General features: G+C 42.9%; 1 protein-coding gene across 1 annotated transcript in view; it reads right to left on the bottom strand.

Moving 5' to 3' along the window:
* Positions 1 to 1714: 1714 nt before the first annotated feature.
* Positions 1715 to 24665, bottom strand: part of LOC135214571 (ubiquitin thioesterase OTU1-like) — a 35910-nt gene continuing 12959 nt past the window's right edge. Inside the window, exons 3-4 of the mRNA XM_064248929.1 lie at positions 14992 to 15101; positions 1715 to 1889 (exon numbers count right to left, since the gene is read on the bottom strand). Of these exons, the coding sequence (XP_064104999.1) occupies positions 1824 to 1889; positions 14992 to 15101 (176 nt within the window). The 3' untranslated portion in view covers positions 1715 to 1823. The remainder of the gene's footprint in view (positions 1890 to 14991; positions 15102 to 24665) is intronic.

The following is a 24665-nucleotide window of genomic DNA, read 5'->3' on the forward strand; positions in this document are numbered from 1 at the left end:
GTATATCACCCTCTGTGAAGAATTCTAGCAAAAGTGTACAAAGACAGATGGGATGAGAGAAAACAAGGTGTCTTACCCCAAAACAATGAAAAACTGAAACTGATATATCAATGATCATGATAAAATATACCTAATATACAGGAAAATAAACGATGCATCATTCCTCAGTGTATCTACTGTGCCAGGCCCTAACTGGCCAGAGGAAAGGGATTTTGCCCCCCCCACATCCCTAACAATCTAACCTGACCTAGGGTGCTATCAATTATAGTGTGAAATACAGGAATGCATCCTAACCTAAACCTAACCTAAGATGCCAGGTCTTCATAGGCTGAGAAGGAGGGAAGAAGACCCTTTAGTATTACATGCACTTAGCACATTGCTTACTTTAAATTGGGGAGGATGAAGGCTCAGGTTCACCATCAGAAGGAGGAGGGAGGTCTACTATGCAGTTTTGGGAGTGAGAATAGTTTGGTAGCTTCCAAAAATTATTGCAGCTGTTCACCCCTCCAGTCCCTTTTCAAAAAAGTTCCCTTAAATGTGATAAGGGAAGGGAAAAAACAATATGCACAATGTTCTGCCTTTTTAGGAACCTTAAGGGAATAATTATAACCTACTGATCTTTGAGAAACAAAAGCAGGAGTGCTTTCAGCAAGTCAGGCATTGTTAAGCTGCATGAATTATTCAAAACAACTCAAAATTTGTATCACCTCTGTGTTCCTATTATCAAATTACTATCAATATTAAACTCACTATTGGAACATTCAGCACACAGGCAGCCATTGCCGAACTGAATATCTGGTGATGAAAACTGAGGAGAGTCTGAAAGCATCCAGCATTGTGTCATAAAAAGTTATGAAGCTTTAACTGGGTAACAATAGTTAAGCATTTCATCATAGATAAAGTATTCGTACTAAGGCAAAAGCATTACTCTGTGGCGCATGTGCTATAAGTACCTAGGATTGAGCAAAGAATGTCTTGGAGGTTATGCAAATCACTGAAAACAGTAACAAATTCCTTGAATAAATTAAAGAATATTAATAGGAATACAATGACAATGCACGTTGCATTTGCCCTTGTCTTTCACACTCAATAACAAAATATGTAATATTGAAAGGACTATCATTTCACCATTATTGTTAATGAACTTGGTGATGGGGAGAAAAATCAATGTAGTATTATGATATTACTAAATCCTTTTTTCTAATTTTCTGTTAGTTATGAGACAAAATGATTACCTATAAGTTACCTTTCACCATACAATAATATCTTAATAACATTAAAATTAACCATAACAGAGATACATATTTTCAAGTATTTCTGCTGAGATTATACATTTCATATGTGACTTCAGTAACTTATCACAGATCATTGCTATTATAAAAGGTTTACCCAGGTCACATCTAGACTATTATATAGCATGCCCCAAGTATTTCCTTATATCAGGAGAAAAAAATGGGGAAGCTAACACATTAAAGAAATTAGGCAACTCAGAAATTAAACCAAGGGAAAGATATGTGAAGTAGTATAAGACAGCAAGGGTTAAAGAAAAGCTTTAAAGAGCCTTAAGGACCCATCGAAGATGGTAATTCCATAAAGAATGCTTGGTCTCAGATACACAGTAATTCCAAACAGAGCTCAAGTCTAGAGATGAAAAAGCCTTTCATGAAACAACCAATCAGGACATGGCAAAGAAGTAAACTTACCATTAACAAGGTACAATATGCTAGCAAAAAGACAAGAATTATCTGAAGGTACAACTTTTTTCAGTAAGATGCCACTATTAGCAGTATTTTCAGAAGATTCTCTTTGTGTAGAAACTTTGTCTATTCTTGGAGTTGCAGGCATGTACCTTCTGTCTTCACTGGTGCAGGGGCGGCATCTTCTACAGTCTGGAAAATATAACAAAAAAGTCACCTTAATCCTAGGCCATATATCTTAGATCACTTATGAACAGGAGAAATGATGATTTATCAGATTTCTCTCAAAATAAGAGACATACAAAAATAAAGTCTTCACAAAATAGGGCATTTTTAAGGTAATTTAAATTTTTTATAGATATAAAAACCTATCTCTTTGCGGTAGTAAAAAAAAAAATTGGATTTGTGTGATGATTAAATATCTGATTTTCCCCCTCCCACTTTTTTTATTATAAGTTTAGGCAATTTTGAAACAGTAGTTTTTTTGGGATTTAATCAATGTTTTTTTTTACTACTTTCTTTATGCTGTGCTTGTGGGTGAGGGATTGTTTAATTAATGTTTGTTTTTCTTTTTTTCATTTCAGTTTGGTAGGTGGGGATGTGTGAGCGAGTCTCCTTCACTTGGATGCCCACCTCTCTTGGATATAGTTATGGAATCAAGAATAGAATTGCACTATCCAGAACCTTCAAAATATTTAGTACAGTACTTGAAGAAAGATGACAAGAGTATGTGAATAGGCCTAACGATGATGTGGTTTACCGAATTCAATCTAAAGTAAAGGAAGAGAAAAAGACATTTGGTTCTCAAATAACCTTTGCTGGACAATCCTAAGTGGATGTGATAGACTTATCTTTCGACCATTGGAAGAGTTTCCATTTTATGTGGGAGATTCTTAGATGGTCGTTGCAATGTTAAAATTAAGGAAATAAGTAGATTCTTAGGTGGTCAAGGTAACATCAAGTAATATTATGTAATCTTAAGTTAGGGCAAGTTAGATATTTGGATAGGAGGATAGGTTTGATGAGCTAGGGATAAGATTGAGTATGGTAATATATTAGTTTAAGGAGAATCAGAGTTTCATTTGGTCACTTTTCAAGTTTGTTTCTACTATCCTGCTTCAATTGTGGAAAAGAAGGCACTTACATATTTTTGGCACCCAATATGTTATTAAAAGAATGTGCTTTAAGGGCTGTTGCCAGTCCCAAGCACAGAGCCTTAAACAGGTTGACTGTCCCTTCACAGACAAAGTACGTAGAGGTACGTACTTCCGTCATTCCTGTTGGATGGTCTACACAAATCATGACACTGTTCTACATGATGGAAAGCAACATAAAGCACATGGCAGCACATGGCTTTTACCTTTATGGTATCTGACAACAAGATCTACTCCAAAGAAGCAGCCAACAATGGAGGATGGAGGAGCTGAAGTCAGCCAGCAAACATCAATGGCACTATAGATGCCAGAGACAGCTAAACACACCATGAACCTAGGCAATTCCATGTTGTTACATCACAATGATAACTTCGTGAGCAGGGACTACAGACAAGCATGGAATCACAAAATATTATTTTCATAATAAATTTTATTATTTAGATACATAGCCACTGTTAAAGATAACTTATATTTCAATGCTGATAGGCAAGTCAGCATTCAAAGAAAAGAAGAAATGGCTGCCTGGATGACTGTCTAGTACACCTGTTCTCCACTACGTGTTTTGAATGTTTTAGCTCTTGTTATAAGCCTCCTTGAAAGCCCACTACTAAGTTGTGGGAAGACTGGTTGGAGGTCTACTTTAAGGTCCACGCCGACCGCGGAATTTCAATGAATTATAAAATTTTGGTTATTAAGAGTTTTCAACTATTTTTTTGTCTAAATAAACATATCCTGAAGCAATAATGCTAAAAAAAAATTTTTAAATTGGTTTATTGACAATTTTGTTCATCACTTGTATGACACACTGAACCACAAACTGTGAAAAACTCATAAAAAATGCCTGTTAGAATAACTCAAGATAGGATCAGGTAAGTTATTCACTGCTTTGGATGGTTATATGCATAAATAAACATATCTAGAAACATTAACCGCTAAAAAATGAATGCTTAGATTGGATCATGGACAACATTATTCATCGTTTTTTACAGCACTGTGAATAACAAATTGTAAAAAAAAAGCATGGAAAAAACAATGTGATAATGAAATTTATGAAAAAATAATTGTTCCCTATTAAAATATCTCATACAAAACAGCTTACGTTTAGGGATAACTAGCTTCATGAATATGATATTGTCATGTTACAATAAAGTTTTATACATACTTACCTGACAGATAATATACTTAGCTATAGACTCCGTCGTCTCCGACAGAATTTCAAATTTCGCGGCACACGCTACCGGTAGGTCAGGTGATCTACCGCCCTGCCCTGGGTGGCAGGACTAGGAACCATTCCCGTTTTCTAATCAGAATTCTTCTCTTCCACCTGTCTCCTGCGGGGAGGCTGGGTGGGCCATTAATCGTATATATCTGTCAGGTAAGTATGTATAAAAACTTTTTTATTGTACTGACATATCATTTTTATACATTCAACTTCCCTGCCAGATATATACTTAGCTGATTAGCACCCATTGGTGGTGGGTAAGAGACAGCTAACTACTGAAATAGACAGGTAAACAAACATATGTTGTAGGTATTAATAAACCTTGGTTCCTACCTTATTAGGCTGAAGACTTCGCGGCTACTGCCTTGGAGTCTGCTTAGCCTCAAGAGCCTCAGCGAGATATTGATCTATGGCTAAGAGTTTCTTGTGGGTCTGCCAATGGGGGGTCTTATCCACTTACTCGGCAGAGCCTAAAGGCCTTTGTCATTGGGTGCTATTCCACTAACATGACAATACACCTTGTTCAAGGAGCACAACACCGATCCCGATCACCTGATCCTAACATCCATGTTAGTTCTAAGATTGCAAGGAGTTATCCCCGAACTCCTTCAAACAACCAAAAACTCGAAACATAATTACACTTTCATTACAAAATATACAAAAAAAAAATGACACTATGCTCCCGTGCGACATCAGTGAGCTTGCTAGTAGAAAACCAAGCACATATCTGACAAGAGGGTTTATGTACGATAAAACACAATATTTAAGGATCAGTCTTTGCTCCAAGACCCAGCACTGTATCTGCTGATACAAATGGACCTAGCGAGAAGCACTTCTCATAGGTCACTCTCACATCCTTCAGATAATGAGATGCAAACACTGAATTGCACCTCCAATATGTAGTCTCAATGATATTTTTTAGAGACATATTCTTTTGGAACGCCAAGGACGTTGCTACTGCTCTCACCTCATGGGTCTTGACCTTTAGAAGACCGAAGGATTCCTCCGAGCAGTTCTTGTGAGCGTCCGTAATTACGCTTCTCACAAAGAAAGCCAAGGCGTTCTTGGACATGAGTCTTTTGGGGTTCTTCACCGCACACCAAAGACCTTGTTGACAAGCTCCCATCTGTCTCTTCCTCTCTAAATAATATTTAAGAGCTCTCACTGGACAGAGACAACATCTCTATCTCTCTGCCTACGAGGTTAGATAGGCCTTTTACCTCAAAACTTCTGGGCCACGGTTTTGACGGGTTTTCGTTCTTTGCAGAAACATTGTCTGGAAAGAACAGATGGCAGCATCTCCTTTGAACCCCACTGTGGAATCTAGAGCGTGCAATTCACTCGTCCTCTTGGCTGTAGCGAGAGACACCAGGAATAAGCATTTCCTAGTGACGTCGCGGAAGGAAGCCAGATGTAAAGGCTCGAATTTATCCGATGAAAGGAATTTCAGTACCACGTCTAGATTCCAACTAGGTGTTCTAGGAGTAGCTGCCTTTGAAGTTTCAAAGGATCTAATTAGATCGTGTAGATCTTTGTTGCTTGCAATATCTAACCCTCGATTCCTAAATACTGAAGACAGCATGCTTCTGTATCCTTTTATTGTTGAGACAGAAAGGTGTGATTCCTCTCTCAGAAAGAGGAGGAAATCTGCAATATTCACTATAGAGGTACTGGAGGAGGACAGCTTCTGACTCTTACACCACCTCCTAAAGACTTCCCACTTTGATTGGTATACTCTTCTCGTCGAAGCTCTGCGGGCTCTAGCGATAGAGCCCGCAGCCTTGCGAGAAAAGCCCCTCGCTCTGACAAGTCTTTCGATAGTCGAAAGGCAGTCAGAGCGAGACCTGGGAGGTTGTGATGAAACCTCTCGAAGTGGGGTTGTCTGAGTAGATCTGGTCTGTGGAAGAGATCTGGGAAGTCCACTATCCACTCCAGTACCTCTGTGAAACCATTCCTGGGGCTGGCCCAAAATGGGGGCTATTAGCGTCAACTTCGTGTTCTTCGAAGCTACGAACTTCCTGAGCACTTCCCCCAGATCTTGAACGGGGGAAAGGCGTATGCGTCCACACCCGACCAATCCAGGAGAAAACGCGTCTATTGCGAAGGCTCTCGGATCTTCCACTAGAGAGCAAAAGATCTCTATTCTTTTGGAGAGGAACGTCGCAAACAGGTCTATGTGAGGTCTCCCCCCCAGGGACCAAAGACTTCGACACACTTCTTCATGTAGAGTCCATTCTGTGGGAAGGACCTGATTCCTCCTGCTCAGTCTGTCCGCTCTCACATTCTTGATGCCTTGAACAAATCTGAGGGAGAGTTATGCCTCTTTCTTCTGTCCAGGTTAACAGGTGGTCTTGTTAACTGAAAGAGGGAGAAAGAGTGCGTGCCTCCTTGCTTGCGTATGTAAGCCAGAGCCGTGGTGTTGTCCGAGTTTATCTGTATCACCTCGCCTCTGACTATCTCTTCGAAGAACTTTAAGGCTAGGTGTATGGCCACTAGTTCCTTGCAATTGATGTGCCAGGACACCTGTTCCTTTGTCCAGGTGCCTGACACCTCCCTTGCTCCTAACGTCGCTCCCCATCGACTCCGAAGCGTCGGCATATAACACTTGGTCTGGGTTCTGCAGGGCAAGCGATATGCCTTCGTTCTTTTGAAGAGGGAGGATCCACCACTTCAAATGATCCTGTTTAACCTCTTGTGGAAGCGGGAAGATGTCCGAGAGTTGTCCCGTCTTCCAATACTTCCACACCCCTTTCGGAAAAAACTGAAGAGGGCGAAGGTGAAGCCTCCCCAGAGAGAAGAACTTTTCTAGTGAGGACAGGGTCCCTAAGAGGCTCAGATAATCCCTCGCTGAACTGTTCTTTTTCTCTAAGAAGCTCGAGATTTTCGACAAACCTCGAGTGATTCTTTCTCGCGAAGGAAATACTCGAAAACCCCGAGAATCCATCTGAATCCCCAGATAGACCAAGCTCTGGCTGGGGATCAGCTGCGACTTCTCGAGGTTCACGAGTAATCCCAGCGATTCTATCATGTTCCTTGTTACTGATAAGTCCTCCAAGCACTGAATCTCCGACTTGGCCTGATCAGCCAGTCCGTCCAAGTAGAGGGAGATGTTTATTACCCTATAGGTGAAGCCATCTTGCCACATTCGCCATCAGGTTGGTGAATACTTGCGGAGCTGTAGACAGACCGAAGCACAGAGCCCTGAATTGAAAGATCTTGTCTCCTATTAACAAAACGAAGATATTTCTTTGACAAATGGTGAATGGGAACGTGGAATATGCGTCTTGCAAGTCCAGAGAGACCATCCAATCTCCTGGACGAAGAGGCCGACATTACTGAGGCGGACGTTTCCATGCGAAACTTCTTTTTCTGAACAAAGCGATTCAGAGCGCTTACGTCCAGAACTGGTCTCCACCCCCCCGATGCCTTTGGTACTAGAAAAAGGCGATTGTAAAATCCCGGGGACCCTCAGGTGTGGATCCTGCACAAGTTCGATGGCCTCTTTTTCCACATTTGTTCCACCATTTGAAGGAGAGTCTTTCTCATTACCGGGTCTCTGTACCTCGCTGACAGTTTCCCGAGGCGTAGATGTTAGGGGAGGGCTGTTCTCGAAGGGGATTACATATCCCTTCTTTAGGACCGACACTGACCAAGGGTCGGCTCCCCTTTTTGCCCATACTCCTGCAAAGTTCAGAGTCTGGCGCCCACTGGTGCTTGAAGGAGCAACAAGTCATTTGGTATTTCTTGAAAGGGCTAAAGGAAGACCTTCCTCTCTTATCAGAGCTCTTCTTTCTGGCAGGGGGACGAGCCGCTGTACCTCCACGAAAGGGCTGCTGAGGAGGACGAGAGTCCTTCTTAATCGCCGACACTACAGGTCGTCCTTTCTTGGACGTTTGTGTTAGTAGGTCTTGTGTCCCGCCTTCTCAGTTAGCGAGCGAGATATATCCTTCACTAACTGAGAAGGAAACAGATGATCCGATAGAGGGGCGAACAATAAAGCAGTCCTCTGGCTCGGAGAAACCCCTTTCGATAATAGGGATCCATATACTGATCTCTTTTTCAGGAGACCAGCACCAAAAAGGGAAGACCACTTCAACACGAACCATCCTGTACTGCCTTGTCCATGCAAGACAGGACGCTATGGAGAATCTCTGGGTTTTTAAGAAACTCCGGATCTTTAGATTTGTTGGCCAGAACTCCAGTCCGAGTGCCAATCCAGAAAGTTGAACACCTCTAAAGTGACAAAAAGTCCCTTTAGGAAAAGTGGTTCAACTCTGAAGTGCTCCACGTCGCTCTGACCGATCCTAAGGAGTGACGTCTAGAGGCCTCACTAAATTGGAAAAGTCCGCATCTGCAGAGGCAGGTAGAGAAAGACCCATAGTTCTCTCCTGTCCCATACCAAATACCTCTCTTCCATGTAGTTTGGAAGGAGGCATGCAGAATACCGTCTTTCCTAACTCCTTCTTCTTGTCCATCCAAGAATCTAAAGAATGGAGTGCCTTCTTCATCGATATAGCAGGCTTCATTTTCAAAAAGGCCGAAGATTTTGCCGTAGCCGAGCTCGAAAAAGAGAGAACGAGGAGAAGGAGGAGCCGCCGGACTAAGAGAATCTCCAAATTCTTGTTGAAGCAATAATGAGGCTAAGACTTTATAACTCGAGAGTCCCTCATTAGCAGGAGGTTCGTCATCAGACAACTCGTCTAACCCTCGATCAGACGAAGGAGAAAGTTCACGTTTGGAGGGAGAGTCCTTCCAAGACCTCCTACGCTCTGAAGGAGAGGAGCTCCTATTTGGAGAAGAGTCATAAATTCCCGGAACGAGTCTCCAACTCCTGCCTCCTGGCTCTTGAACTCAGTTGCCTCCGCGGTCCTGACCTCCTGCCTCCTGACTCCGGACACCTGCCTCCTGACTCCGGACTTCCTGGGATACCTGCCGTCCTGACTCCTGCCTCTTGCTCCTGGCTCCATGCCTCTTGACTCCTTGTAACTACCTGACCATCTTGCCTCCTGGATCTTAGCCTCCTGGCTCCTGCCTCCCTGCCTGGATGCCTCTACACTCCTGGTCTTGGTCCTGCCTCCTGGTTGAATCCCGGTCACTCTTGGCTCCTGCCTCCTTGCATCATGGGTGACTCCTCACTCCTGGCCGGGTGCCAGACGTCTGATAGGTTCATCCAGGTTCGTACCGGAAAACCTCACCTCGAGTAGGAGTATCGATCCTGGCGGCAGATACCTCCATACGTCTGGAGGATCTTTTGATCGGAAGGGAAGAGTCTTTCCTTCTAGGAGGCTCCTTTGACAGAACTCCTACAAAAGACGAAATCTGCTCTTGCATCGCCATCATGAATCTCTTCGTAACCTCCTCTTTATCCTCTTCGGGAGGAGGGGAAGGAGGAGGGGAGGAGTCCATAGCCTCCACCTCCTGCCTCCTTCTCACTCTGGTTGAAAGAATGGCTCTTCTTGCCTTCTTCACTCCCGAGGGAGACTCCTCAGGGAAGTTCTGGGCTCGAATCAATAGTCGGAGCCTTCCAACTCCTCTTGAGTGGCCGAGATCGATCTGAATCTCTCCAATCACGTCTCGGAGATGAAGATCCCGACGACGAAAAACACTCACGCAGGACGCTTTTACAATAGCGATCCTTGGCAGTCTGGGGTGTCACAGAAACCGCCGAAGGGACACCTGATCGGTGGGGATTCTCCACAACCTCCTTTCGGTTTTCGACATTCCTTCTCCTCTGGGCATGTGAGCTTGGAAGAGGTCTAGACCTAGGAGCGTTGCTGAGCCGACCAGATGCCCCCTCCACTACACTGGGGACACTCATATCACTGTCCACTGAATAATCACTAGCCTTACCTTGTATGGCAGCCATTTTGTTTCCATCAACTTGAAGGCTGCTTTTAGATCCGCAAGTTCTTTTGCTGAATCTACAGGTTCTGCAATAGGAGAAGGGGCTGCAATGGAAGGAGAAGTAGCAATACTTACCCTTGGGGAAGATCCCAAGCTAGGAATTAGTTCAGATCTAGAACTACTTAAACTTCTATAAGAAGCCTTCCTCACTCTTTCTCTCTCTAACTTTTTTAAATAATTAGTTAGATTCTTCCATTCGTTCTCACTCAAGTTCTCACATTCCTTACAAGTATTAGTAAAAGAACATTCATACTCCCTGCCAACCCTTGCCATTACCGTGTGAGGGTCTACCGAAGCTTTCGGCAACCTCACCTTACAGCCTACATTCACACAACGTCTCACAACCATTCCAGAGTCAGACATTATTAAAGAAAATTCCAAAATCAAGTCCACAAAACCAGTCCACAAAAGCGTATGCCAATCCAACAATCCAGATACGTCACCAAAAGTCGGTCAAGAAAGATCAATTGCCGGTGAAAAAAGAAAAAACCAATCGAGAGGAACCAACAACAATGTTGATGGCTCCGGGCGACAGAAGAATTCTGATTAGAAAACGGGAATGGTTCCTAGTCCTGCCACCAGGGCAGGGCGGTAGATCACCTGACCTACCGGTTAGCGTGTGCGCGAAATTTGAAATTCTGTCCGGCAGACGACGGAGTCTATAGCTAAGTATATATCTGGCAGGGAAGTTGAATGTATAAAACTAAACATTTCTCATTGTTTCTCGTTTTTTGAGTCCAGAAATATTGCTTTGATGTTTCCCTGAAAACTTACTTTTTTTTTCAAAACTAAATGCTTTGTTCTCCAAGAAGACTGAAACAAGACTTGTGTTTATTTAGTATTATTTGTAGACTAAGCACTAAAAATTAGAAGGGAATAACCTTCAATCGTAAGGTAAAAAACAAGCTTTTTAACTGTCATAGTTTCATAGTTATTACAAAATGAGCTATAATTTCTTATTCTTTTGCTGTTTTCTCAAAACTTTCTTTTTTAAAAAACTAACTCTTCCATGCTAAACTCTCGCTACCACCAAAAACACTGCAAGCTGGCTCCACAAACTCCCTAAGCTGGCACCACAAACACACTACACTGGCAATAAAAACTTCAACAATCTAAACAGATACTCTGTTTCAGCAAGGACAAAGCACTTGTCAGTCTCGAGTTTGTCCCATCAAAGAAACAAGATAAAGAAAACCAAATCTTTGACTGAAGATGGTCTAAGCACCGATTAAGCGCCTGTATACTAAAAGGTGGTGCTCCATAACTTAATAAAAACCAGAAGACAGCCCCGGCACACTTAATGGGATGTTTATGAGCCACAGTATGAGATAACTTATGAAACACACTCTACAAGAAAGAGAAAGTTTGGGTTCTCTTTCTCCAAATAGTTAAAGGATGCTAAACAATAGGATAATCTTCTTGTGCCAGCTGGAAACTGGTTAAAAACAATCAAAGATTGTAAAGCAAGGAATCTGTGGCATCTGGCAACTCATGTGTATACAAAGTGGAAGCTGGTCGCTGACCAGGCATAGAACCCCATGTAGTGTCAGTCTTTCTTTGACCACCTTGGAGAGTGGTCGCATGCACTCTCCTTCCCAAGTCAGTTGCTTCGTTAGGCCTTGTCAACACATGTTCCCGGGCATTCAGGGGTTTCCGTGGTCCTGGTTGTTGGCTGCTACTAATGCAGATCCCCTTATTACATGCAGTAGGTGCCAATCTAATTTTTATACCATTACTAATCCTTGCCCGGAATGTCATCCTGGCCTGTGTCGTAGTGGAGGGCCTTCTACAAGATAAGGGAGTATCATAGAGTATCCACTTGTCCTTCTTGGGAGGGTTTTTTACCTTTCTCATTTGGATGGTTCCAGCATCCCTTTCTTCCAGAACCATTCCCTCTGCATTGGTTGTACCACTGTCATCGTTGGAACTTTTGGGAGTTGCCACAGGATGAGATTATGTTTAATGTAGCCCTTCTCCTGTGGGATATAATGTCCTTCCTGAGAGGGAAGGAGGCTACGCCTTGCTGCTTCCTTTTATTTCAGATTCCGAATCAAACAAGATGGCATCTCTAGGCCTATGGGGTGCCCTCTCTCTGGCATGGCAAGAAGAGTCGTAGAAGGAGTGATTCTTCTTCTCCTCCCTCTAGAAAAAGATGTTGTAGAGGTGGGAGTAAGCTCTCTTCTCCATCTCATTCTGCTTCTTCATCTCCTTCTCCCCCACCTCGTCCTTGAATCAAACGTTGGAGAATTATGGACTTTGTGGCGTTGTCTTCTGCGAGCCGTGTCTCTTCCTACCATCTCTGTCTCCTGTACCTGTTTTAGTCCATCGTAAAGATGATAAGGCTCCGATTAAGAGGTCGAAGGTGCCTGCTACGACAGTGTCTCCTACACCTTCCAAAGATTCTTCTCTCTACAAACGTGTTGTGGTTGACGGTCGAGAACGTGAGGCGACTCTGGTCTGTTTCTTGTTTCTTGTTCACTGTTCAAAGACTGGGACCTTAGGAATCAGTCTCTTTCAGGAAATTTGCTTCGGTGTCGTTCCCTCTCTTGAGACCATGCTTGTGCGTCATTGCACGGCCATGTACTGACTCGTCTCATGGCCATGTACGTGATTTGCCCTGCGACATGTACGTGGTTCGTCACACGAGCATGTACACGGTTTAGCTTGAGACCATGTGCGGGTTGTTTCTTCGCATGGAGGTATTATTCCACCAATGTGGTCAGCTGATACTCAGTCACCTTAATTCGGATTTGATCCGTCCTAAGCCTGGTTTGACCCTGGATCAGGTTAGGTCTGAAAGGTCCATCATTTTCTTTGCAAGAGGCCTTGGCTATGGAGGCTACTGCTTCTACCACCTTCCAGACTGTGTCCTGGTTAGAAATTGTGGTCCCACTGCGGTAGCCACGATAGCATTGGGATTGAACCGAGGGAGGTTCAGTCAGTTCTTCCTCCTTTGTCAGGCTATTGCAGTCTGAGGCTAAGGCCATTTTTTGTCAAGGCCATCTTAGTGCAACTTTGTGGGCCAAACTCCTTCTGGCTAGGAGGGATGTGGCCTTGATTACATTTACTCTTACCTGAAACACACTTTTCAGGTAAATTTTTAAGAATATAAATGTTATTTAAACAATATTACAATAGATAATTAACACTATAAAACTTTCAATAAAAGAGAATCTTAACCATATGGCAATTATCAGCTGAGAGGTGAAGTTACAAAGTAAAACATAAAAATTGCAAAGGTATACACGAACATACATTGGCTACAAAATCACATATTTACACAAATAATATTTTGTGAAAAACTAAAAATTCATGAGCTGTCAACTCCCATCATGAAGTTACTCAAGGATTACAAGGTAAGTACAACAGTTTACTGCTGCATATTTCACAATATATATTGTATCTAAATCAGTTTGTAACAAACTATTGGCCACTAAGTCAAACAAAAATATTATCTATATAGTAAAAGTACAGGTTAAGACTCATACACTTTTAGCACAAACAATAATAATTGTAAAGTTTTTACACAAGTTACAAAAACAATACCTATCACTATATCAAAGAAAGGAGCTTACAATACTAAACAATATAGTAAAAGAAAGTATTCATAGAAAATTTTCAAACACTAACTTTGATGCAGTGAAGAAAACATTTCTGGTGCTGTTCATAAGCCTAAGTTGAGGTTTCAATGAAAAACTTGTTAATCTTATGCCCAGCATCAGAAAAAAACTGTATATTCAGCAAGAAATTAATGACCAAGGATGAAATAAAATGAAAATCAGATACAACATGGAGACACTGTGCACATATGCAGCAAAACCTACCTGAGTCACCTAATCTTCATTTTTAATCTACAGTGGAATTATGTACAGTAGTGCCTCAGGTTACGAAATTAATCTGTTTCCGAAGCGGCCTTCATAACCTGATTTTTTGTATCTAGAACTACGTTTTACATGTAAATTGTCTAATTTGTTCCAAGCCGTACAAAAACACTGCAGAAATTTTATAATAAAGCTAAATTGACCAATAAACAATGAAATACAACAATTTGGACCATTCAATACCTAACCTAAACCGTGACTGTACTACCTGTAAATAAAGTGTATTAGTGTACAAGGTACAAGAAATACTGTACGTACATGTACGTACGTATGTAGTAAAATGTGGAACCTTACCTTTTGAGTGAGGCGATGTCCGAAAGTAGTGACAGAGGAGGAGAAAAAATGGCAGAAAACATGAACACTTAACTTTACAAAACACATTAAAAAATGGCAGAAAACATTAACACTAAACTTACGAAACACATTAACAAATGGCAGAAAACATTAACACTTTTTGATTATCTCCATCTTTGTCTCTCCATAGAAAGCATCCTCTTCTTTTCCGTGAACTTCAGCAACATTCTTGGGACCCATGGCTAATAACCTAAGTAATTAAGTTTACACACAACCCGATAAAGTAACTTTCAGTACAACGAAAGCGAAATCACTACACGAGTTTATGTTAACAAATGAAATCTATGTGAACGACGAAGAAATTTCCAGGTGTTTATGATAATGCAGCCGCAACGAAATGGTCAATGAACGCCTTTTACATAGAGGCATGATGGGACAGATGCTGACCAATAGGAGAGCAGGATCTTACGGCAGTGACTAGCATCAGGAGTCAATGGGAGAGCTGGAGGATGGTGGCGAGTCTACTGAGTTGGCAGCGCGCGAGTTTTAAAATTGTTCTCGGCAGCCATGGCGAATCTCGGACTTTACAGTACATTCACACCCTTTCACAACCTTGAATTATGTTTTCCATAAACAACTGCATTTTTTCGTACATAGGGACTTTTGTATGTAGGGGTATGACTGTAACTAGGATTTCATAAGACATGCATAAAAAAAAACAAAAAAAAAAAAAAAAAAAACTTACATTAAAGCAATGGGTTTGTAATGAATCAATTTATTTTTTCATTGTAAAATATTTTTGTGCAAGAAAAAAATAGTATTTGTCAGCTAAGACATACCGTATTTGTTGAAGGCTCAACATCTTCAACTATCAAAACATCCCCATTTCTAACTCCAACAGTTTTGAGAGTCATGGTATAGCTGCCTTTGATAGGTTTTGGTGGGAAACCTGAAAAAATGTCCACAGATATGTCAAAGAGAAAAAAAAACTTTTTAATAATTAAATAAAACCAAATCCCGTCTATTTCAATATCATATCTTTTCAGAAACAATACAAAACTATATTATATAGTACTTAGAGTCCTCTAAATTATTATTCATACGGAGTCACTGCTAAAAGCGACTTCTTTCTAACTTCTGGTAAAACTGCTTTAGATTGATATTACCATACATACCACTTTGTCTATGATAGAAATTGTAATCGTACTGGGAGTGTTCCAAAAATGAAAATAAAAAAATTATGTTTCACAGATACAAAACCAAAATTATATAACTTTCAGAAATAAACACTCCTAACCACACATGAAAAGCATAAAAATGTCACAACTGAATTACGATTTCAAGTGCAGACCAACATGAGTCCCACCATAAATTAACATTTTTTCATTTTTATCCTAAAAGAAAGCATGTTATGAACTAATTAGGGGGAAGGGAGGAAGGAATGAAGACAACACACTAGAGTATTTTAGTAAAAAAACAAAAATTACAGAGTTGGCATACAAAATACAAAGCTGCTTTACTCAACACAACTAATGTACTTGGTATGGATGTTTCTTATGAGTTTTATCACCTCTAATTTTCACAAGATTAGCTCGTGTGAAAATTTGAGGTGACTGAACACATAAGAAACATCCATACCAAGTACAGTAGTTGTGTTGAGTAAAGTAGCTTTGTATATTTTGCATGATAACTCTTTAATTTTTGTTTCTTTACTAAAGTACTCCATTGTATTGTCTTTGTTCCTTCCTCCCTCCCCCTTTATTAGTTCATAACATGTGTGCCCAACGAACTGTCTATGTAAACTATTGGCCTCTAGCATCTTCTGATACTTCACAAAATTTTCATACTCTCATCAGATTACTCATTATCTTCAAACCAAGAAAACCATACTTGTGCCTCAACAACTGGACTAACATAGGCTAGTTGCTCAAGTAATCAAGAATAGTCTTCCTAGTCAAGGTTCTGAGACCCACCCTGTGGTAGGGGTGTAAGAATACTATTACTGTAAATCCTGTGTGTCATAAAAGGCAACTAAAAGAACAACTGTTGCCTTGCAGTCTTACTTTTTTAATAAAAGGCTTGGCCCACTGCCAATAACTGTGGAAACTGCTGCCTTGCAGTCTTACTATCTAGTAAAAGGCTAGACCCACTGCCAATAACTGTGGAACAGTTGCCTTGTAGGTGGACTTTTTAGTCAAACGTAAGGCCCACCGCCAATAACCGTGGTTGACGACAGCAGGGGCATGCAGTCATAAAAACCCCTTTGCCAAATAATAGACCATGCCTGATGTTGTAAGGAAAGGCAGATCAGGCAACCAACCCCTTAGTGTAGGGATAACGGTGGGAAAGAAGAAGAGTAAAGTTTCTGAGAGGTATTGAACTAAGTGGTTCAAAATTGGGTCCTGAGAGCCATTTGAGAACCATGTTGAGATTCCATGACACTAAAGTAGACTTCTTAGATTTGCAAGTGTCAAATGACTTCATGAGATCAGTAATATATTGAATTATTCCTAAGATCCAGGCCTCCATGTTGAAACACTGAGCTGAGCATTGATCTGTAGCCTTTAATTGTAGACACTGATAAACCTATAGAAGTTCTCAGAAATAGCAAAAATTCTGCTATTTCTGTTAAAGACGTCTCAGTGGTTGAGACTTTATTGCTCCTGTACCAAGAGTGGAAAATCGACCATTTGTGCTGGTAGACATCTGCAGAAGAATGACATTGGCATCTCACCATAAGAGTATGCAACTGCCTTTGAAAATGATATTGTTAAGATACAATAAAGTTTTGTACATACTTACCTGGCAGATATACTTAGCTATAGACTCGGTCGTCCCGACAGAATTTCAAAAACTCGCGGCACAAGCGACAGGTAGGTCAGGTGATCCACCATTCCCGCCGCTGGGTGGCGTGATCGGAACCATTCCCGTTTTCTAAGCCATAATTTATCTTCCAACCAGTCTCCTGAGGGGAGGATGGGTGGGCCATTAATCGTATATATCTGCCAGGTAAGTATGTACAAAACTTTATTGTATCTTAACAATATCATTTTTGTACATGAAAACTTACCCAGCAGATATATACTTAGCTGATTGGCACCCTTGGTGGAGGGTAAGAGACAGCTAAAACATAATGATAATACTAATAGTAAATACATTAAAAAAACAGGGAAAAACAAAAACAACATATGTTCTTGGATATAATAATCCATGGTTCCTACCTGATTGGGCTGAAGACTTCATGACTACTGTCGATGAGTCTGCCTGCCTCAAGAGTCCCCAGCGAAGTATGGACCTATGGCTGAATAACTCTTTGGATCGTGTCAATGGGGGCTAGCCCGCTTACGCGACAGAGCCTACTCTGGATCGTACCAATGGGGGCTGACCCACTTACATGGTAGAGCCTTGACCTTCGTCATATCAATGGGGACTAGCCCTCTTACATGACAGAGTTAAGGTTTCTATAAATAAATACAAGTAGCACTGAAGCCAATCCCGATCACCTGACCATGTTAGTACTGTTATAACCTATGAATTGCAAGAGGGTCCCTATTCCCTCTAACAATCAACCAATAAAAACAACCACCAATAAAGACAAATTTAAACACTAAAGTAAGTTAAGAAGGATTAGCCTCAGCTCCTTCTCCCAGCACTGAATTCGCCGAAACATACGCTCCCAGAGCAAAGCACTTTTCGTAAGAAATCTTTACGTCTCTTAGGTAATTGGAGGCAAACACAGAATTACATCTCCAAAACGTAGACTCTATAAGTGCCTGAAGAGACCATGTTTTGTGAAATGCCATTGACGTAGCTATGGCTCTCTCTGAGAACCTTGAGGTGCTCTTCATTGCAAGTAAGGTGAGCTTCATTTATTACATCCTTTATGAAGAACGTAAGGGCATTCTTTGAAATCGATCTTTTCGGATCTCTTACAGAGCACCAAAGACTTTCTTCTGTACCTCCTAGCAACGCTTTCTTCTTCAGGTAGAACTTGAGTGCCCTGACTGGACACAAAGTCCTCTCTAGTTCTCTTCCTGTTAGTGAAGAGAGTCCTTTTATCTCAAAGCTTCTTGGCCAAGGTTTTGAGGGATTTTCGTTCTTTGCTAGAAAAAGTGGTTTAAAGGTGCAAATCGCTGAATCCTTCTTAAAACCCACTTTACCTTCCAAAGCTTGCAACTCGCTAATTCTCTTAGCTGTCGCTAAAGCAAGAGGAATAAGGACTTTTCTAGTTAAGTCTCTAAATGAAGCTGTGTGAGACGGTACAAATTTTTCCGACATTAGGAACTTGAGGACCACATCCAAGTTCCAGCTAGGTTTCTTGATTATATGGTCTTTCGTGGTTTCGAAAGACCTTATAAAGGGTCATGGAGATCTTTATTATTGGTCAGATCTTAGTCCTCTATGTCGAAAGACTGAGGCCAGCATACTCCTGTAACCTTTTACTGTTGATACTGCCAGGTTACAGTCCTTTCTCAAAAATAGAAGAAAATCTGCGATTTCAGTTACAGAGGTACTGGAAGAGGATATTTTCTTCCCCTTACACCATCTTCTAAACAACTCCCACTTCGACTGATACACCCTAGAGGTGGAGACTCTTCTGGCTCTTGCAATAGCCTTCGCCACTTCGCGCGAAAAGCCCCTTGCTCTGACGAGTCCTTCGACAGTCTGAAGGCGGTCAGACTTAGAGCGGGGAGGTTTTTGTGAAATCTGTCGAAGTGGGGTTGTTGAGAGAATCGTTCCTTAGTGGAAGCGATCTTGGAAAAATCTACTAACACTCCAGCACCTCTGTGAACCAATCGAGAGCTGGCCAAAAGGGAGCGATGAGGGTCATTCTTGTTCCTTCCGAGCAAGCGAATTTCCTCAATACTTCCCCTACTATCTTGAAAGGAGGGAAGGCGTATGTGTCCAAGCCTGTCCAATCTAGCAGAAAGCTGTCTACTGCTACTGCTTGTGGATCCGAGATCGGGGAGCAATAGTTCTCTAATCTGTGATTCCTGTTGGTCGCGAACAGGTCTATATTGGGCCTTCCCCACAGATGCCACAGTTGTTGGCAAATCTGAGGATTGAGAGTCCCATTCCGTCCGGGTAGGACTTGGTCTTTTCTGCTCAACAGATCTGCCCGGACATTTCTCTCTCCCTGCACAAACCTTGTGAGAAGAGAGATCTTCCTTTCCTGAGCCCAAATCAGCAGATCCTTTGCTGATTCGTACAGGGAAAAGGAATGCGTCCCCCCCTGTTTCTTTATATATGCGAGGGCTGTTGTGTTGTCCGAGTGGATTTGAATCCCCAGACCTGAGACCTGTTCCTCGAAATGAACTAGAGCTAGATGAATGGCTGTTAGTTCTTTCTTGTTTATGTGCCAGGACACTTGTTCTCCTTCCCAAGTGCCTGACACTTCTTCCGAACCTAGGGTCGCTCCCCACCCTGAATCTGAGGCGTCTGCAAATAACGCTAGGCGAGGGTTCTCTAAGTGAAGGGAGATTCCCTTGCTTAGTTTTTGTGGATCTAACCACCAGTGGATATTCTCCTTGATTCCTTTCGAGATCGGGAGGAAAAGGTTTTCTCCCAGATTTTTGGACTTCCAATCCCATCTCTCCTTCAGATAAAATTGAAGGGGTCTTAAGTGTAATCTTCCTAAGGAAACAAACTGTTCCATCGAGGAGAGGGTCCCCAGTAAGCTCATCCATTCCCTCGCGGAACAATGTTCTTTCCTTAAGAAGACTGCCACCTTTTCCATGCAGCGTTCTCTCCTTTCCTGCGAAGGATACGCTAGAAAATCCCGACCCGAATCCATCTGAATCCCCAGATAGACAATGCTTTGCTGGGGAGTCAGCATAGATTTCTCGCGATTGACTAAAAGTCCCAGGGACTTTGTCAATTTTAGAGTAAGTAAAAGGTCCTCCAGACATTTTTTCTTCCGATTGGGCTATTATTAGCCAATCGTCCAGATATAATGAGATCCTGATCCCTTCCAGATGTAGCCAATAAGCTACATTCTTCATGATGTCCGTGAAGACTTGAGGGCAGTCGAAAGTCCGAAAAAACACATCGCTCGGAACTGGAAAACTTTCCCTTGGAACATGAATCTTAGATATTTCCTTGCTGCCCGGATGAATTGGCACATGGAAATACGCATCTTGAAGGTCCAGGGACACCATCCAGTCCCCTGGACGAAGAGCAGACAGAACAGAGGAAGACGTCTCCATCGAGAATTTCTTCTTCAAAACAAAGAAATTCAGGGCACTGACGTCTAGAACCGGTCTCCATTCCCCCGATGCTTTCGGTACCAGGAACAACCGATTGTAAAATCCTGGAGACTGGAGATCTTGAACCAGTTCTACCGCTTTCTTTGGAAAATCATCTGTTCCACTGCCTGCAAAATAGCAAGTTTTCGGACCGGATCCGAGTATCTTGCAGTCACTCCCTTGGAGTTGTCGTCAAGGGAGGGAGGATTTTCCCTGAAGGGGATCAAGTATCCTTTTTTCAGGATCGAGAGGGACCCAAGAATCCGCTCCCATCTGCGCCAAACTTTTGCAAACTGGAGTAGTCTGGCGCTACTTTTGTCTGGAGGACTCCCTGTTCATCTAGACTTCCCGAAGGACCTTCTAGATGGTCTACTCCTTCTTTCTGGTCTGCGAGATCTAAGAGGGGTCCTAGAAGAGGAGGCACCTCGAAAGGGACTGTACAAAAGAGGGTCTCTCTCTTTTTTTCGATAGGCACGGCGGCCTAAACTTCTTGGCTGAGTGAGTGAGGAGATCCTGAGTTGCCTTCTCCGTAAGAGATTTTGCAACCTCCTTAACAGTCCTCCTGTGGGAACAGATGAGGGGACAAAGGTGCAAAAGAAGAGATGCTCTTTGTAAGGGTGATACGGCTCTTGCTAGAAAAGAGCTAAAGACCGATCTCTTCTTTAAGACTCCTGTTCCGAAAAGTGAGGCAACTTCTACGGAACCGTCCATAACCGCTCTGTCCAAGCAAGCCAGGACGCTTGAAAGTTCTTCCATGGAGACAAAGTCAGTGTCCTGAGCTCTCTTAGCTAATGCTCCCAATACCCAGTCCATAAAATTGAACACTTCTAGGTCTTAAAGAGGCCCTTTAGAAGGTGGTCCAGCTCACACATGCCCCATGTTGCTTTAGCAGAAAGCAAAGACTTCCTCCTGGAAGAGTCCACTAGAGAGGCAAAATCCGCGTCTGCGGATGAAGGGAGGCCTAACCCCATGGGTTCCTTGGTCTCGTACCACCTTCCCGGTTTCCCCTGTTAACTTGGAAGGAGGGCAAGAAAAAACTGTTTTGCCCGCTTCCCTTCTTGAGGTTAACCGCTGCGAAAAGGTCTTTAAAGCCTTTTTTCATACAGAGAGCAGGGCGCATCTTGACGAAGGAAGAGGACTTGTGAGCTTTCGTACTCGACATTAATGATCCTGGTGAAGGAGGATCAGCAGGATGAAGGGAGTCTCTGAACTCCTTGAGAAGCAGAAGAGAGAGCCTCTTGTAGTCAGAAACTGCTACATCTACGGGTTCCTCCTTGTCCGATACTTCTTCCAACGGATCCACTGAAGAAGACCGTTTGGGAGTGATTGGCTCTTCCCGGGAGAAGTACTCCTTTCCCGAGAAGGGGAGCGCTGAAAGATCGAACTTCTATACGAAGAATGAGGCTCCTGTCGGTCCGAAACATTCTTGCGCCTACTAGACTCTTGTTGCCTAGGCACTTGAGGTTCGCCAGACTCGCGGCGCTTGATAGGCTCCTGACGCCCTGATTCAGGGCGCTTGACTGAATCCCTGCGCCCTGACTCCTGACGCCTAACAGGCTCCTGGCGTCCTGACTCTTGACGCCTAACGTACTCCTGGCGTCCTGACTCCTGGCGCCCTGACTCCTGGCGTCCTGACTCCTTGCCTTCTAGCAGACTCCTGACGTCCTGAATCCTGTGGCTTGAGAGGCTCTTGATGCCCTTTCTTGCGTCTCACTGCCTCTTTGCGCCTGACTGGCTCCTGGTCCTGTAGTCCCAAAGGATCCTGATACCTGAATTGGTTTAGTTTCTCTTCAGGTTCCTTGAACCTAAACCGATCGAGACTTCTGCTCGATTCACGGCGTCTCGCGGAGAGAGCTACGTACTTCCTGTCTGCCAGGATTCAAAGCCTTGTCCACCAGAGGGCGCTTTGGAGAAGAAAGCCTATAGGGTGAAAGGACTCGCCTGTCAGGAGAACAACTCCTGTCCGACGAGTCTCTCGACGAAGGCGATAATCGCCTTGGAGATTGTGGGGTTTTCTCTCCTATACGAAGAGGGGCGCTTAGAGGAGCTCTTAACAGGGAGCGAAACACTTTCCTCCTTGTTGAATCTTTAGCGAAGGAGCCTACTAAAGAGGAACAACTGCTCTTGCAGATTAATCAGGAACTTCTTCTTTGGATCCTGAAGAGAGGGCTCCTCCTGTCTCGTCTTCTTAGGTTCCGAGGGCCAATTCTCGGGAAAACGCTCTGGGCTGGAATCAGCCGCGTCTCCTTTTGGCGCCTTCCAGGCTCTCTTCAAAGGGCGCGATTGAGAGGGCCGAACTCCATCCTCGTTTTAGGAGAGGAGAGTCAGACGAGAAACACCTTCCTTAGGAAGCCTTTTCTGCGGCTATCCAAGGCAGCCTGGACTTTACAACAGGATCTGCTGAAGGGACGCCTGACTGTTGGGGATGTTCTGCATCCTCCCTGCGGCTTTCGACATTCCTCCTCCCCTGGTCCTGGGAGTTTGGAAGAGGTCTAGGCCTAGGAGCAATGAGGAACCGGTCAGACGCCCCCTCCACTGCACTGGGGACACTGCGTAAATCACTATCACCACTCTTACCTTCATTTAGAGCTCGTAACTGAGCTTGTAGTTTCTTGATAGAAGCTTTCACATTTTCCCTTTCTGAAGAAGAATCTTTGGATTCAGTACAGGGAGAAGCAGCTGTGGCTAAGGGAAAATCGTTAGTAGTAGGAGAGTTAACAACTTCTTGTTCTAGAGAACAAGATCTACTAGATGACCTAGCTGAAGCTTTCCTTACTCTATCTCTCTCAAGCTTCCTAACATATGAAGATAACTCCTTCCATTCAAGCTCTGTTAGGTTTTCGCACTCAATACAGGTGTTATTAAAAGAACATTCATTCTCTCTGCATTTAGCGCAAACATTATGAGGATCTACCGCCGATTTCGGTAGCCTAACCTTGCAACCTTCCCTACTACAAACTCTAAACATAGGTGAAGCCTTAGCGTCAGACATCATGAAAGAGTAGCCAATACCAAAGTCGAAAAACAGTCCACAATAAGCGTATGCCAAGCCAGAGAAAAAACAGAATACGTCACCAAAAAAACCAATCCAAATTCTCGGCAAACGAGTTGAAATCCAAGATGGAGGAACGAACAATAGGTGTTGTCCGTTCAAACCGACAGAGAAATTATGGCTTAGAAAACGGGAATGGTTCCAGATCCCGCCACCCAGCGGCGGGAATGGTGGATCACCTGACCTACCTGTCGCGTGTGCCGCGAGTTTTGAAAAAAACTTCTGTCGGGACGACCGAGTCTATAGCTAAGTATATATCTGCTGGGTAAGTTTTCATGTACAAAAAAATTCTTTAGCTCTGAGCAACTTCTTGACAGTTTGAAAGCAGTCAGAGCTAGATTTTTGACAGACCCCGATGATACCATTTGAGGTGCGGCTGTCTAAGGAGACTAGCTCTTTGAGGGGGTAGTCTCAGAAAGTTGCTGAGAAGTTCTAGAAGTTCTGGGAACCACTCTTTATGGCCAGAAGGGAGCTATCAGTATCACTGATACAGAACAGAGGAAGATGACGATTTTCGGAAGTCACAAAAAGACCTATTATGGGAGTTCCTCTTAACTTCCAAAGTTCTTGACATACAGACTGATTCAGCATCCACTGCACTGGAATCACTTGGTCTCTTCTGCTCAACTGATCCGCTAGGACGTTCATTCGTCCCTGAACGAACCTTGTTATGATGGAAGTTTGATTCTGCTTTGCCCAAACCATAGAGAAGGAATGAGTTCTCCTTTGTCTGGCAATATACGAAAGAGCTGTTGTGTTGTCGAAGTACACTGCAACAGTTTTTCCTGCTACCTCTGGAGCAAAAGCCTGAAGCCTTAGATGGACTGCTCTCAGCTCTTTGATATTTATGTGGTCTCTCAGCTGTTCTCCCGACCATTTTGTTTCACTTGGAAGACTTCACATGAGATTTCTGCAATTCTACCTCAACGCCAGCTGGGACAGGAAGAAATATCCAGATTCTTTCATCATGCCTATTCACTAGAGATCAAACAACACCTGATTTGGTGGAAGTCAGAAGACAGGTTGTTACAAGGGAAGTAGCAGTTAGTGCGGAACCCAGACCTCAGCTTCTAGTCAGATGTGTCGGACGTAGGATGGGGAGCTCTTTTGGAGAACAAGGAAGTAGTATCAGGAAAGTGGTCAGGAGAACAGTTGAGACCACATAAATATAAAAGAGCTGAGAGCAGTCCATCTAGGGTTTCAGGCTTTTGCCTCA

This window comes from Macrobrachium nipponense, chromosome 46, assembly GCF_015104395.2.
Source record: "Macrobrachium nipponense isolate FS-2020 chromosome 46, ASM1510439v2, whole genome shotgun sequence".
NCBI lineage: Eukaryota > Metazoa > Arthropoda > Malacostraca > Decapoda > Palaemonidae > Macrobrachium > Macrobrachium nipponense.